At 42.8% G+C, this 14,026-nt stretch overlaps 1 protein-coding gene across 1 annotated transcript in view; it reads right to left on the bottom strand.

The window, feature by feature from the left end:
* Window positions 1–1,727: 1,727 nt before the first annotated feature.
* The window catches only part of LOC121859460 (glutamate receptor 1-like), a gene marked incomplete at its 3' end in the record, with an annotated part of 289,141 nt that continues 276,842 nt past the window's right edge, over window positions 1,728–14,026 (bottom strand). The window contains exons 14-15 of the mRNA XM_042356285.1: window positions 11,103–11,208; window positions 1,728–1,865 (exon numbers count right to left, since the gene is read on the bottom strand). Of these exons, the coding sequence (XP_042212219.1) occupies window positions 1,728–1,865; window positions 11,103–11,208 (244 nt within the window). The remainder of the gene's footprint in view (window positions 1,866–11,102; window positions 11,209–14,026) is intronic.

Below are 14,026 nucleotides of genomic sequence, written 5' to 3'. Positions count from 1 at the left end.
CAGCTACCACTAATACCAGCTATCACTAACGCCAGCTACCACTAACACCACCACCACTAACACCAGCTACCACTAACACCAACTTACCACTAACACCAGCTACCACTAACACCAGCTACCACCCCAACACCAGCTACCACTAACACCAGCTACCACTAACACCAGCTACCACTCACACCAACTACCACTAACACCAGCTACCACTAACACCAGCTGCCACTCACACCAACTACCACTAACACCAACTACCACTAACACCAGCTACCACTAACACCACACTGGAGTGATACAATGAGCACCTTTGTCATCTTGTTGTCAGTAGGTTTAGCAGGGAGCGTCTGGATGGCTGGCTGTACAGGTGTCATCAAGCCATAGGAACACAAACATCACAGATAATTATCATATGACAGAATAACATCAAGTAATTGTGCTAAATATTACAAAAGATTGTATATAAACACACAAATGTTTAGTGTTTAAAGCCACAACAGTTTTACAAGCTTTTAAAATCCACGTTATGTTGTATGTTGTACGGAGTGACTTGGTGAATGTGCTCGTAGATTTTAGTTATTGAGCAACAGGACTTCATTATATTACTGACCACCTGTTTACCTTGTTACCGTCACAACACCATCACCTGAGAGTGAGTCCCAGGTAACTTCCTCCCCTACACATATATACACATCGTCGTCAACACCAGAATCATATGCTATAGAACTTAAAGTTAAACCAACAGCTGTGGCAGGAAAGGGTAGTACAAGTTTTTCCACTAGGGACAGTTTGTTGAGGATTAAGTGTGGGAAGTAACGTTCATTTTACCTTGGTGGAGCAGCGACGGTGAGTCAACAGGTGAGAGCGTAGTGTGTGTATGGAAACTACCTAAACGACTCCTGAAATGTGGTTCAGAGTCGACACTGACACCGACAGATCTTGACTTGTTCTGTACGTGTTTCCTCGTTGTCATGTGAGTGTTTTTATTATTTTCTAAAGAAATTATTGATGTGTTTTAAAATGTGTGAATAAATTAAGTGTAGTATGAAGGTGTCTAGTGGCCGGAAGATGCAAAGAAATGTTGATCTTCATAAAATATAAGAAAATTTGTGTAAAAAACGAATTTTATAAAGGTAAAATTCTTGTAAAATTGACCCATAAAAAGCGAAATCTCAGCTTGGATGAGAAGACGGAACCTTACGACAACAAGTGGCAAATATATTGTTTATAATGGGAACAAAACTGATAATGTATTAGCTGGTGTCACATGATCACCGCAAACAGTGAGCACAGACCATGTAAAAAAACAGTCTCCACACCTCGCGTTACCTGGTCACCTGTAAACAAGAGGACGAGTAACGTCATCTGTTTATTTACAAATCCTTTACTGGGAAAAAAAATTACAGTTGTTCACAATGGTAGCTGAAGAGGCCTTGACAGTACCTGTGTTTACCTGCCCTGGTGAGTCTTCAACATTCCTGATATTTTCGAATGTATATAAAAAAAACCTTACCTGAGACACTATTTCCAGGCTGTAATTCCTTGTCGTCAAATTTTATCAAGACACAATCAACGTTAATGAAATGAATGAAGAGACCAGAGATTATGATGATGATTCCAACACAATCAGCTGAGCATGATGAATATGACGCCACGAATCACCACAACCAAGATGATGCTCAAGTGGAAGAGGTGAAGAGAATGAGAGGAGTCAAAACACAGCACCAGCACTTTACCTTTGCTCTGGCGGCGTCCATCTTAGATTTGTAGCAGAACTCAATGAGGGCGACCACCATGGAGAGCACGAGGCCCCCCGTCAGGATGTAGAAGATCCCCGCCACGTTACTGAGAGTGAGGGCGTTCGTCTGGGTATCCTGTAGGAGGAGGAGGAGGAGGAGGAGAAGATTGGTTTAGGAGGTTAAGGAAATATATGGCTGGCTGGCTGTTTCCTCCCGACACACACACACGCTGAAGAGTACAGGTAGTTATAAATAGTCCATGGTGCTATTTCCTCCCTCCCTTCTTCCTTCCTTCCCTTCACAGCCAGGCTACCTCTCCCACCCCCCCCTTCCTTCACAGCCGGGCTACCTCCTTTCCTTCACACACACACACACACACACACACACACACACACACACACACACACACACACACACTTCTTGAGTTCTCTATAATTAATCACAGGTAACTGGTTTAAAGGTACTTGTAATCACTTCTTAATGGCGCTGTGACCGAGGCTTTAAAGGTGAAAGCTTTTCCAGTGATACAATCAAGCTGAGGAGGTATAAAAGAGCACAAGAAATGGAAAACTACGATAATAAGCTTCGGACATTAAGGTTGAACTTCAGCTTCCTACATCAAGACTGACCATCAACTTTCTACATCAAGACTGACCATCAACTTTACGCTGGAGTGTTAGAGACTCAGATGAGAAGTATTACGGAGAGAGAACGAACAGTGTGTATAGTGGACCTGCTGATAACTCACTCTCTCTCTCTCTCTCTCTCTCTGTCTCTCTCTCTCTCTCTCTACATACACACAAACACGACCTCCTAAACGACAAAGCTCTCTCGTCATTATTCCAGGAACACACACAAACAAACAAAAAAACAAGCAAATACAATAAAAGTACTGAAACACCTGACTCTACCTGGCCGCTACACCTGACATAGTAAATCAGTAGAAGGTAAATAATAATAAGAATCTTTTGCGTCTGTTTATTTCTCAAGAGATAATTAGTATTAAATTAAATCTCATGTGAATAATTGTAAAGTTGCACTCGAGAATTAATTATAGTTAAATCAGATTAAACAAGTCGTATCTTATTGATGTATTAGAGTTAAGATTAAACTAACGCAAATAAATCACATTGCAATGGTACAAAAGATTGTATCTATAGTATTGGAAAGGTGAAAAAATTAATTCGCTCAAATGGTCTGAAGTTTTAGAATAATTCACAAAAGGATATATCCACTTACTGTATGAGAGAGAGAGAGAGAGAGAGAGAGAGAGAGAGAGAGTACAGTAGAAATACAGATAATTCAAAACTAAATCAGAGATAAAAAATAAACAGCTGTATCTACCTATTGTATCGTAAAGAAAATGCAGTACAGATAAAACTACTTCAATGTGCTTCTGGTCAATGCCCTCGTCAATGCCCTGGTCAAGGCTTTGTATATGTTAGGATAATAATAATAATAATAATAATAATAATAATAATAATAATAATAATAATAATAATAATAATAATAATAATAATAATAATAACAATAATAATAATAATAATAATAATAATAACTATACACCAGTATCATAAATCAACGCACAGGCGACATACCAAGAATATGCCATCAAATATATCCCCGACTTGATTATACCTCTCGTGCTAAAATACCATGTAGGGTATAAACAAACTTAAGTATATACTATATCATATATCAATGGGTAATATGTCAATCAATATACCATCATATAGTCACACCATCTTCCTTTCTCGATTGATACATACATACATACATACATACATACATACATACATACATACATACATACATACATACATACATACATACATACACACCATTGACTCAATTATACCGAGTGTGACAGATCTCCTTCCTTTGGCATGAACAAGCGGTATATATCCACGAGACTTGGACATTTTTTCCTTCTTCGACATTCCTACGCCAGCGAGCATGTCATTAGCATACCAGGTGACGGTGACGAACAGGTATCCGGTATAGAAGGCAGCGTATCTGGTATTTTCTCGCCTCCATTCACGTAGTTAAGTGTGGCTCGTTTGCATGGCTCATCGTTGGTGTATGTATGGGGGTTAACAGTTGGGTTAGGTTAGGTTATGTTTGGTTAGGTGTAAGGAAGGGTGAGATAAGGGTAGGGTAGGGTAGGGTAGGGTAGGGTAGGGTAGGGTAGGGAACGTGAACATTACAAGTCCACAGGAGATATTCCGGTGTGGAGAGGGTGGGGGCATGGAGGGGTGGGAGGTGGAGGCATGGAGAGGGGGTAGTGGGGAGGGTGGGGAGGGTGGGGGGCATGGAGGGGGGTGGGAGTGTGGAGGCATGGGGGGGTGGGAGGTGGAGGGTGGGAGAGGGTGGGGCATGGGAGGGGTGGGAGGTGGAGGGTGGAGAGGGTGGTGGGGGCATGGAGGGGGTGGGGGAGGGTGTGGAGAGGTGGGGCATGGAGGGGGTGGGGGGGGTGGAGGAGTGGGGGGAATGGAGGGGGGGAGGGAGGGGGGTGAGGGTGGGGGTGAGGGTGTGGAAGGAGATGGGATGCGGACGGGGTGAGTGTGTGGAAGGGGTGAGAGTGTGGAGGGTGTGGAGGGGGTGTGGAGGTGTGGAAAGGGGTGAGGGGGGGGTACAACCAGGTCAGTCAGCTACACCAGAGGTTCACAATATAAAAAAAAAATCCAAAGTCAGTTACTATGATTTACGAACAGTGCTTCTGGGAGCTATTCTTAATTCGAGCCATTTATTATAATTATCTATGATGAGTTTTAAATTATAAATAATGATTGGCGTTGTTAACTTATATATGACCATTTAAATTTGCTCATATAAACGACAAATTGGACCGTGAATTTATTTATCCAAATTGGACCTTGAAATCATAAGTTGTTTACGTATTTAGAGACATAAATTTGACGCCCCTCCCCCTCCCCTTTCCCTTCCCTTCCCCCTTTCCCCTTCTCCCTTCCCCTCTTCTCCTCCCCCTCCCCTCCCCCCACAAAAACTTCAATCTCACACAAAACATTTTCCCCCCATCTAAAAATTTTTAATTAATTTCGAAAAAAAAAAAACTTGAGTGTCTGGAAAAACTACATCTTGGGGGGTTGGAAATAACTAACTTACATATGACTTAAAAGCACTAGGAGTCACGTAAGAGAAATACCTGTTGGGACGGTAGTACAGTGGCTGCTTGGGTTCAGTATCTGATTGAGTCGGATGTAACTACCGAAAGTTTTATCCAGGTAGAATACTTAAATAGATAATTAGTTACAGTAGATAAGATTGAAATAGATACTTACATTAGACTAGATATAAATAGAGAGAGAGAGAGAGAGAGTCAATACGAGTGTGCCAAATGATCAACCAGGGACACTTCTTTACGAGAGATGTGACATTAAGTGACCCTAAAGAACGTATAAATACTTCACTCCAACATGCGCTTTACCTATTTTATGACCAGACTTAAAATTACGAGCCTAATAGTTGCTTAGTTTATAAACACCATGACATACACTGAAATATGTCTGAGTGTATGATATAGCTTACAAACAAGACATTCACTGAAATATGTCTGAGTGTATGATATAGCTTACAAACAAGACATACACTGAAATATGTCTGAGTGTATGATATAGCTTACAAACAAGACATTCACTGAAATATGTCTGAGTGTATGATATAGCTTACAAACAAGACATTCACTGAAATATGTCTGAGTGTATGATATGCTTAAGAAATAGCTAAACATACACTGAAATATGTCTGAGTGTGTACAATATATTTCACAAACAGCTTGACAGAAACCCAAGTATAAGAACTAAGTGAATAAGACCCATCGTGTGTAAATGAAGAACCGAGTCATGAGTGAAGGAGTGAATGGACATACATACCTTATTCAATAATACCGTGAGTGAATAATGAGTGAATAACAGCTCCATCGTGAGTAAATTAATAGTTTTATCATGAGTGAATTAGTGAGTTAGAGTTCATGAAGAGATAAATCAACCCGCTCCACCTTGAGTGAATGAGTGATTAAGTCTTTCCACCATGAATAAATGAATAAATAATGACCTCCAAGATAAATGTAAAAAAAAAAGAATAACCCAAACTTTCTTAACATACAATAAATGTCTTAGAATAACTGATAAACATAAGTGAAAAATAAATGAAACGTTCCTCCGTTTTCTCTCTATTTCCCGTAATTTACTAAAGGAAGAAAGTGGGAAGTTCTTAATTTGATGTAGATGACGTCTGAGAAAGCATCCTTGGAGGGGAGACTCAAGATGATCGTCTCCAGTTCACTTTCAGAAGTTTTTTAATGTCTTGACTTCGTGCCTACTGTGACGATAGAATTCAGGGAAATGGCCGAACAACTTAGGAAGGAAAGGGAGACTAAAGCGTTTGAGGAGAATTCTTAATGAATTTTGATGGATCAACTTAAGGTTAGGTTAGGTTAGGTTAGGTTAGGTCAGGTCAGGTTAGGTTAGGTTAGGTTAGGTTAGGTTAGGTTAGGTTAGGTTAGGTTAGGTTAGGTCAGGTCAGGTCAGGTTAGGTTAGGTCAGGTCAGGTTAGGTTAGGTTAGGTTAGGTTAGGTTAGGTCAGGTCACGTCAGGTTAGGTTAGGTTAGGTTAGGTTAGCCTTTGGATGGTTATTATAAGGTGAAATAAGCGACGCGGAAGGACTAATCTTCACGTGATGCAATTTGACTTTACGATGAAAACACTATGGAAAGGTCTATGGATTTACGAACTAAAGATCAAATAAATTGATCTTTTCTGCCTCAACTTGTTTGTGATACGTGACAGCACCACGCAGCTATCCTCACCCCAGCACCTCTTAGTTATCCCTCACACCCTAACACTACTTAGCTATCCATCCACCCATCCATGTGTGTGTGTGTGTGTGTGTGTGTGTGTGTGTGTGTGTGTGTGTGTGTGTGTGTCCCATGAGCCTCTAGGAATACGGTCAATGGTCTCTTGGTCTTCTCTAAGTCAGTCTTAGAGAGAGAGAGAGAGAGAGAGAGAGAGAGAGAGAGAGAGAGAGAGAGAGAGAGAGAGAGAGAGAGAGAGAATGGGACTTTTGGTGGTCATTCATCACTTTATTTCCAGCTGTCACACAACTCTCCTCCTCTTCCAACACCACCACAACTACCTTCACCATCACTACCACCACTACTACCACCATCTCTACCACCACTATCACCTCCACCACCACCATCACAAGAAGCTCTGCCACCCCCTCCCATTCCTGCTTAACTCTCCTCACCTCTCATGAGACATCCACGACCAGATCCTCCTCCTATCCAGCCATTACCGGCCACACCCCTGACCTTCCCTCACTCCCACGACCAGCCACACCCTCATCTCCAACCCTCCCACGACCTGATACGACCACTCGCCTTCTCTCCCGCGACCAGCATGTATTACTCACCATTTCACGCAATACTCTTCCATCCAACAAAGCTTCATTTTACTCTTCCACCATTCCATTCTTCCCCTTCCATTTCAAAAATCAATTTCTCCCATTCTACAAATAATAGCTTTCCCTCCCTCCCTCCCCAGTCATCATCAGCACACCTCTCTTTCTGTCTCTGTCTCTCTCGTGCTTTTTATCTTTCTCCTTCTCTCTCTTATCTATAGGCCTACCCTTCTAATCTATATCTCTCTCTTCACTCTCTTATCTCTCATCTTTAATCCACTTTACTCTCTCTCTCCAACAATGATGACAAACCACTATCAGCTGTGCTCACAATCAAAAACAATATTGGCCAATCAGGAGTTAAATGGTCCCTTCAATTTGCGAAGTTTGTTGGCTTTTCCCACTGGGTGTGGGGTGGTGGGTGGGTGTGTGGGTGTGGGGTGGGGTGGGTAATGGGTGAGTGGTGTAAATGGGTGGTGGGTGTAAGTGGGTGGTAGGTGTGGGGGGTGGTGGGTGGTGGGTGTAGGTGAGTGGGGTAGGTGAGTGTGGGTGGTGGGTGTGGGTGGTGGGTGTGGTAGCTTTTATATCAGTTTCACCTGTATCTACTACCTCACTTCTCTCCTTCACTCCTCCACCACCAACACCCTTCCTCCATTTCCCTTAATCACTCATTCTTATTCACCCTTACTCACCCTTCCCCCATCACTCCTCCCTCACCCCTCCCTCGTTCATGACAAAAACAGGACAGTATTTTTCTGCTACGTCTGTGAGAAGGAAAAACGCACCTGTTCTGTACTAATTAGCGTCAGGTGAGTTATCTTAAATTTCTCACCTGAGGGCGGGGTCCCCTGCCTCACCTGCCCTGTTATTCTCACGCATACACCACCTCACAAGGATTAGGATATCTTCAGTACACTAACACACACACCACGACACAAAAACTAAGATAAATGAAATAGTAAAAATAATAAGTAAATCAAAGGATGAAGTTTACTGGGGTGTTATGACCTAATTCAGGGTCAGATGATCAATAGAACTATGACCTTCTTCAGGGTCAAGTCTCATTTAGGGTCAGATCTCCTTCAGGGTCACGTCGCCTTCAGGGCCAGACATCTTATAGGGCCAGATATCCTACAGGGCCAGGTCTCATTCAGGGCCAGGGCTCCTTCAGGGCTAAAGGTCACCGGAAGTATTAGGGGCTCCTGCACGATGAAGACAATTATACTTGATTATCCTGAAGGGGTGAGGGAGTCGCTGGTCGATACTTACCTGCACCCAGTAAATACCTCGGAAGAAATAGCCTGCGAAAAATAAATCCTACCAAACGAATCCCACACGAAAAAAAAATCCCCAGCGAGTAAAATCCCAGAAAATTTATTCTGACGACACAAAATCCCACTTAATTGATTCCCACGACACAAAATCCCACCAAATTTATCCCCAAGACACAAAATCCCACCAAATTAATTCCCACGACACAAAATTCCAACTAATTTATTCCCACGACACAAAATCGCACCAAAAATATGTCCAACTAGTAAATTTATCACTGCACAAATGCCTCTTAGTGAAAGAAAATAAATAAATCCTGATTTTATAAAGGAAAAATCCTACAAGTGTTTTTCGCAAAGTTGTCGTACCGTGTTAGGTTAGGTTAGGTTAGGTTAGTTAACATCCTACACTCGGAGAAGTACGAGTAAACGCCGCTTTTACACGTATCAAACATGAACGCAACGAGTCAAAGTGCTCGGACGAACTCGGTAATCCCTTGACACTTCTCCAATCTGGAAACTAACCTAACCTAACCTAACCTAACCTAACCTAAACTTACCTAATCTAACCTAAGCTAATCTTCCACTAACCTAATGCAACCTAAATAATCCTATGCTTACTTAATTTTAACCTAACGTAAATTAAGTTAACCTAACCTAACCTAACCTAACCTAACCTAACCTAACCTAACCTAACCTAACCCATAACCTAAAGTTTAAATCCGGTTCGTCTATTTTTATTGTTTTTACTCTTACCATGATAATTCGGGTCAGGTCAGTATTCGTAAATTACATTCGACCTCTCTTTCAACAGTACGAATGTTAATCTCTGACTCTTGCTACTCTGACCACTGAGAGAGAGAGAGAGAGAGAGAGAGAGAGAGAGAGAGAGAGAGAGAGAGAGAGAGAGAGAGAGAGAGAGAGAGAGAAAGAGAGAGAGAGAAAGAGAGAGAGAGAGAGAGAGAGGCAATTGCGATGTTTATTTTCATATCCGGGTTACATTACAGAGTGTGATCACTGAAGTGTAAACTGGATGTGTAGTTGGGTCTCTAGTGTGACAAATGACCACCTCCCCCCCTCCTATCCCCCCCCCTCCCTCCTCCTATCCCCCCAACCATAACTGAGAGGAAAGGTGAAAGGGAGGAAGGGGTGGAAAGTAAAGAAGGGGGAAGGGAAGGTGAAAGGGAGGAAGGGGTGGAAGGAAGAGAAGGAATGGGAGATATGGGACGGAAGTGAGATGGAGAGGGAAGATAAGAAAAGGGAGGAAGAAGAGGAAGGGGGATCGGGAGGTAGGGGAAAAAAGAAAGAGAGGGTGAAAGGGGAAGGAAGGGAGAAGGAAAGGAGATAGGAGGAGAAAAGAGGAAGACGAAGGAGGAGAAAACAAACACACACACACACACACACACACACACACACACACACACACACACACACACACAGGCGATATGAAATGGTTACAGTGATTAGCCATTCCCTAGACGGCCCTTTAACCATTATGTGTCATGAGGTGTGTCACTGTATGGTGTTCATGACACTCAGGTGATGTGTCATGAGGAGTGTCACTGTATGGTGTTCATGACACTCTCAGGTGATGTGTCATGAGGAGTGTCACTGTATGGCGTTCATGACACTCAGGTGATGTGTTACCATGACGACACACAAATATAAATATTTCACTTATGGTTCACCTGTGTGTGTGTGTGTGAAACTATGGGCAAGTTTCTTGACGCCATTTGCCTCTGTCTACCCAGCAGTAATTGGGGACCTGGATGTTAATCGATTTGCGGATCGTGTTCCGGGGTAATGGTTAGTTAGCCAGTGCAGTTGGCGAGTTGTCCGGTCTTCTCGGCCTATTCCTTGACACTGGGTCAGGCAGCTCGTTAACTTTGGGTGTGGTTGTTGTGTTGGCGACAGCTTCTACACCTTAAACAAATTCACGCCAAAGTGGCCCTTGGGCCGGCCATCCTCGGTACACGAGGGGCAACCATTATATTAAGTATACTTGTGTATATTCGTATGTATATAATCAGATGTATTTAAAGCCATTTGTATAATTTTAATTCCTATAACTGGTCACCGTAAAATAATATAATTCGTCGTACAGTCAGTAATTTAATGGCAATATACAGAAATTATATATGACAATTAACTGGGCCAAATACCGAGAAAAAATTACTTAGTAAAAACCACATCACCACGTGTGTATGATGTATGAACACACTCCTGGTCGTGTATGATGTATGAACACACTCCTGGTCATGTATGATGTATGAACACACTCCAGGTCATGTATGATGTATGAACACACTCCTGGTCATGTATGATGTATGAGCACACTCCTGGTCATGTATGATGTATGAACACACTCCTGGTCATGTATGATGTATGAACACACTCCAGGTCATGTATGATGTATGAACACATCTGTACATAATCATACACATGCAAGTGAGTTACGACCTAACCTGCCAGTCCAGCTGAACCACTAACCTAACCCTAACCTAACCATACCATACCATAGCCTGCAGCACGTCTCCAAACTCATCACACCTCCCTAACACTCACCACACACATCCTTAACACCCCTTACACACTCACCACACACCCCGCTACACTCACCACACACCCCGCTACACTCACCACACACCCCCAACACCCCGCTACACCCCGCTACACTCACCTGGGTATCCTTGTCGCACTCTGAACGCTCGTACCACCACTTGTTCTTGAGTCTGGCCAAGTCACCGTTCTCTTTCAGGCTTAAGATGGCCAGGTTGAGACGCTCTCTGAGGAAGACGGGGAGGAAAGACGATTAATGAGAGGGAGGTGAGAGGGAGGGAGAGAGGTAAGGGGGGAGAGAGGGAGGTAAGAGGGAGGGAGAGAGATAAGGAGGAGGGAAGGAGAGAGGTAAGGGGAGGAAGAGAGGGAGGTAAGGGGTGAGAGAGTGGGGGGAGGAGGAGAGGAAAATGAGGGGGAGAGGGATGTAGAGGGAAGGAGAGGTAAGGGGGGGAGAGGAGTAGATGGGATGGAGTGAAGTAGGGAAGGGAAGTAGAACAGACAAAAGGCGATAGATAATAGTTGACGGCTTGTTAAGAGTATATGAAGAATTAGAATATATCAGGGAAGCACGAAGACGGAGGAAGAGGGAAGGAAGGAAGGAAGGAAGGAAGGAAGGAAGGAAGGAAGGAAGGAAGGAAGGGAAGGAAGGAAGGAAGGAAGGAAGGAAGGAAGGAAGGAAGGAAGGGAAAGAGGAAGAAGGGAAGGGAAGGAAGGGAAGGAAGGAAGGAAGGGGAAGGAAGGAAGGGAAGGGAAGGAAGGAAGGAAGGAAGGAAGGGAAGGAAGGAAGGAAGGAAGGAAGGAAGGGAAGGAGGAAGGAGAAGGAAGGAAGGAAGAAGGAAGGAAGGAAGGAAGGAAGGAGGGAAGGAAGGAAGGAAGGAAGGAAGGAAGGAAGGAAAGGAAGGAAGGAAGGAGAGAACCAGTAATATACACAATAATAATTTGTTTCTCCTTCACCAAGAATCACTTGACTACTTACATATATTAGTTTACTTATTCCTATATGATGATAATATATATTCTCTATTATATACTGATATACACGAAGAGAGAGAGAGAGAGAGAGAGAGAGAGAGAGAGAGAGGACACTTTCCTCGTATTTACACGTGACAGACTCAAATATTTCCTCACATTGAAATTTTTGAGGAAAATTTGCAATTCAAGCGTTCTGACGTTTGTGTAAAAATGTGCGTGTTTGTGCGTGTGATTGTGTGTATGTGTCCAAATGTTTGATGTTAAATATCTCCGGCATTATGTGGAGAAAAAAGTGTCTGTTAAGTAGCCATAACCTTCACACTTTATACTTACAACACTACTTAACACTACCGTCTCACCCGGCCAGTGACTGAGGGCGTAGCATTCCACAAAAGTCTCCCCCCTTAATTTTAGACGCCATTAATCTTTCACAAACAGCTAAGTCCTTCTGTTACTTTAAAATTGCTCAAGGTTTGTTATCTGTCGACGTCTAGTGATAAAAATTTAATTGGCGAACGTATTATCTGCCTCGCCGTGACCTGACCTGACCCTGAGTAAGGTGGGTCATGTTCCTTGGCCCTCATCTATCCAAGGTCACATTCAGGGACTCTTACTTAAATTGGCTGATGTCATTACATACATACATACATACATACATACATACATACATACATACATACATGGAAGGCCCATGTAAATAACACAGTCAAGGCAGCCTCGTACCGTCTCTACATGCTACGAAGACTTAGGTCACTTGGGACACCCACGCCAGAGCTGAGGACCATCTACAACGCCTTTATTCTCCCCAAACTAACGTATGCGTCACCAGCCTGGTCGTCTTCTCTCAACTCCACCCAACAACGTCAGCTAGAGAAGGTACAGAAAAGGGCCTGCAGAATCATGCTCGGCGCAGAATACTCCGGCTACACCAACGCTCTCTCCACCCTGGAAATGCCATCCCTCAGTGACCTCCACCACCAAGCACTGGAAAGGTTTGGCCGTGGACTACTGCACCACCCTCGCCATCGCCACCTCCTGCCACCTGCAGCCCCCCACCCAACTCGCGCAGTCCGCCACTACAACAAAATACAGCCCATAAGAGCCCGCACCGATAGATATAAGAACAGCACCATCCCATCTATTGTTAAAATAATAAACAACTCCTGATTTATGTACTGTACAGCCCTGTAAATGTATTCAATGCATATTATATCATTATGTCTAAATCAAATGTAAGTCTGTATATTTTCAGCCACCGGCTGCAACTCTATTAATAAACCGTTTATTATTATTATTATTATTATTATTATTATTATTATTATTACTATTATTATTATTATTATTATTACATACATACATTACTTTCCCTCCTTACCTGTCATCTACTTTCTCTACCTTCACCTTTCCCTACTACCCTCCTCCTACTATCTCTCTCTCTCTTTCTCTCCTTCCCATCACCTACTTTCTCTTCCCTCTCCTTTCCTTACTTCCCTCCTCCTTCTTTCTCTCTCACGTGTGCTTCCTCCGACCATCATCAAGTTTACTTCTTAACGCAGACTAAAGGCGTCTCTCAATTATTTCTCAAGTTAAACCAGAGAGGAGATAGAGAGGAGATATCTTTACCTTGTATCTCTCATGTTTCTCATCTAGCCTTCGTGTGTCTCTGTCTCTCATTGTGCCTTCAAGCGTTGAGACAGGGAGTGAGTCATAGTGAGAGACAATTTATTATTATTATTAACGTAGAAAATCCAGCAAAACAAAAATCCCTTCGAACCAAATCATCATCATCATCATCATCATCATCATCATCATCATCATCATCATCATCATCACCATCGTCTGCTTCACCACCACCATCATCATCACCATCGTCTGCTTCACCATCATCACCATCATCATCACCATTATCATCATCATTATTCGTATAAGAACAAATTATTCAGTGATTATTATTAACTCCCGCAGGAATGATATATGTATCGTCTCCACCTGTTTGTTTGTTTGTGTTTGTTTGTGTACGCGTGTCATCGTGTTCTACAGGATGGTGAACAATTAGAGTTACTCTGTTCACCA

This window comes from Homarus americanus, unplaced genomic scaffold, assembly GCF_018991925.1.
Source record: "Homarus americanus isolate GMGI-L3 unplaced genomic scaffold, GMGI_Hamer_2.0 scaffold55256, whole genome shotgun sequence".
NCBI lineage: Eukaryota > Metazoa > Arthropoda > Malacostraca > Decapoda > Nephropidae > Homarus > Homarus americanus.
The sequence above is the reverse complement of the archived record's forward strand: the minus strand, read 5'-3'. Positions and strand labels throughout refer to the sequence as shown.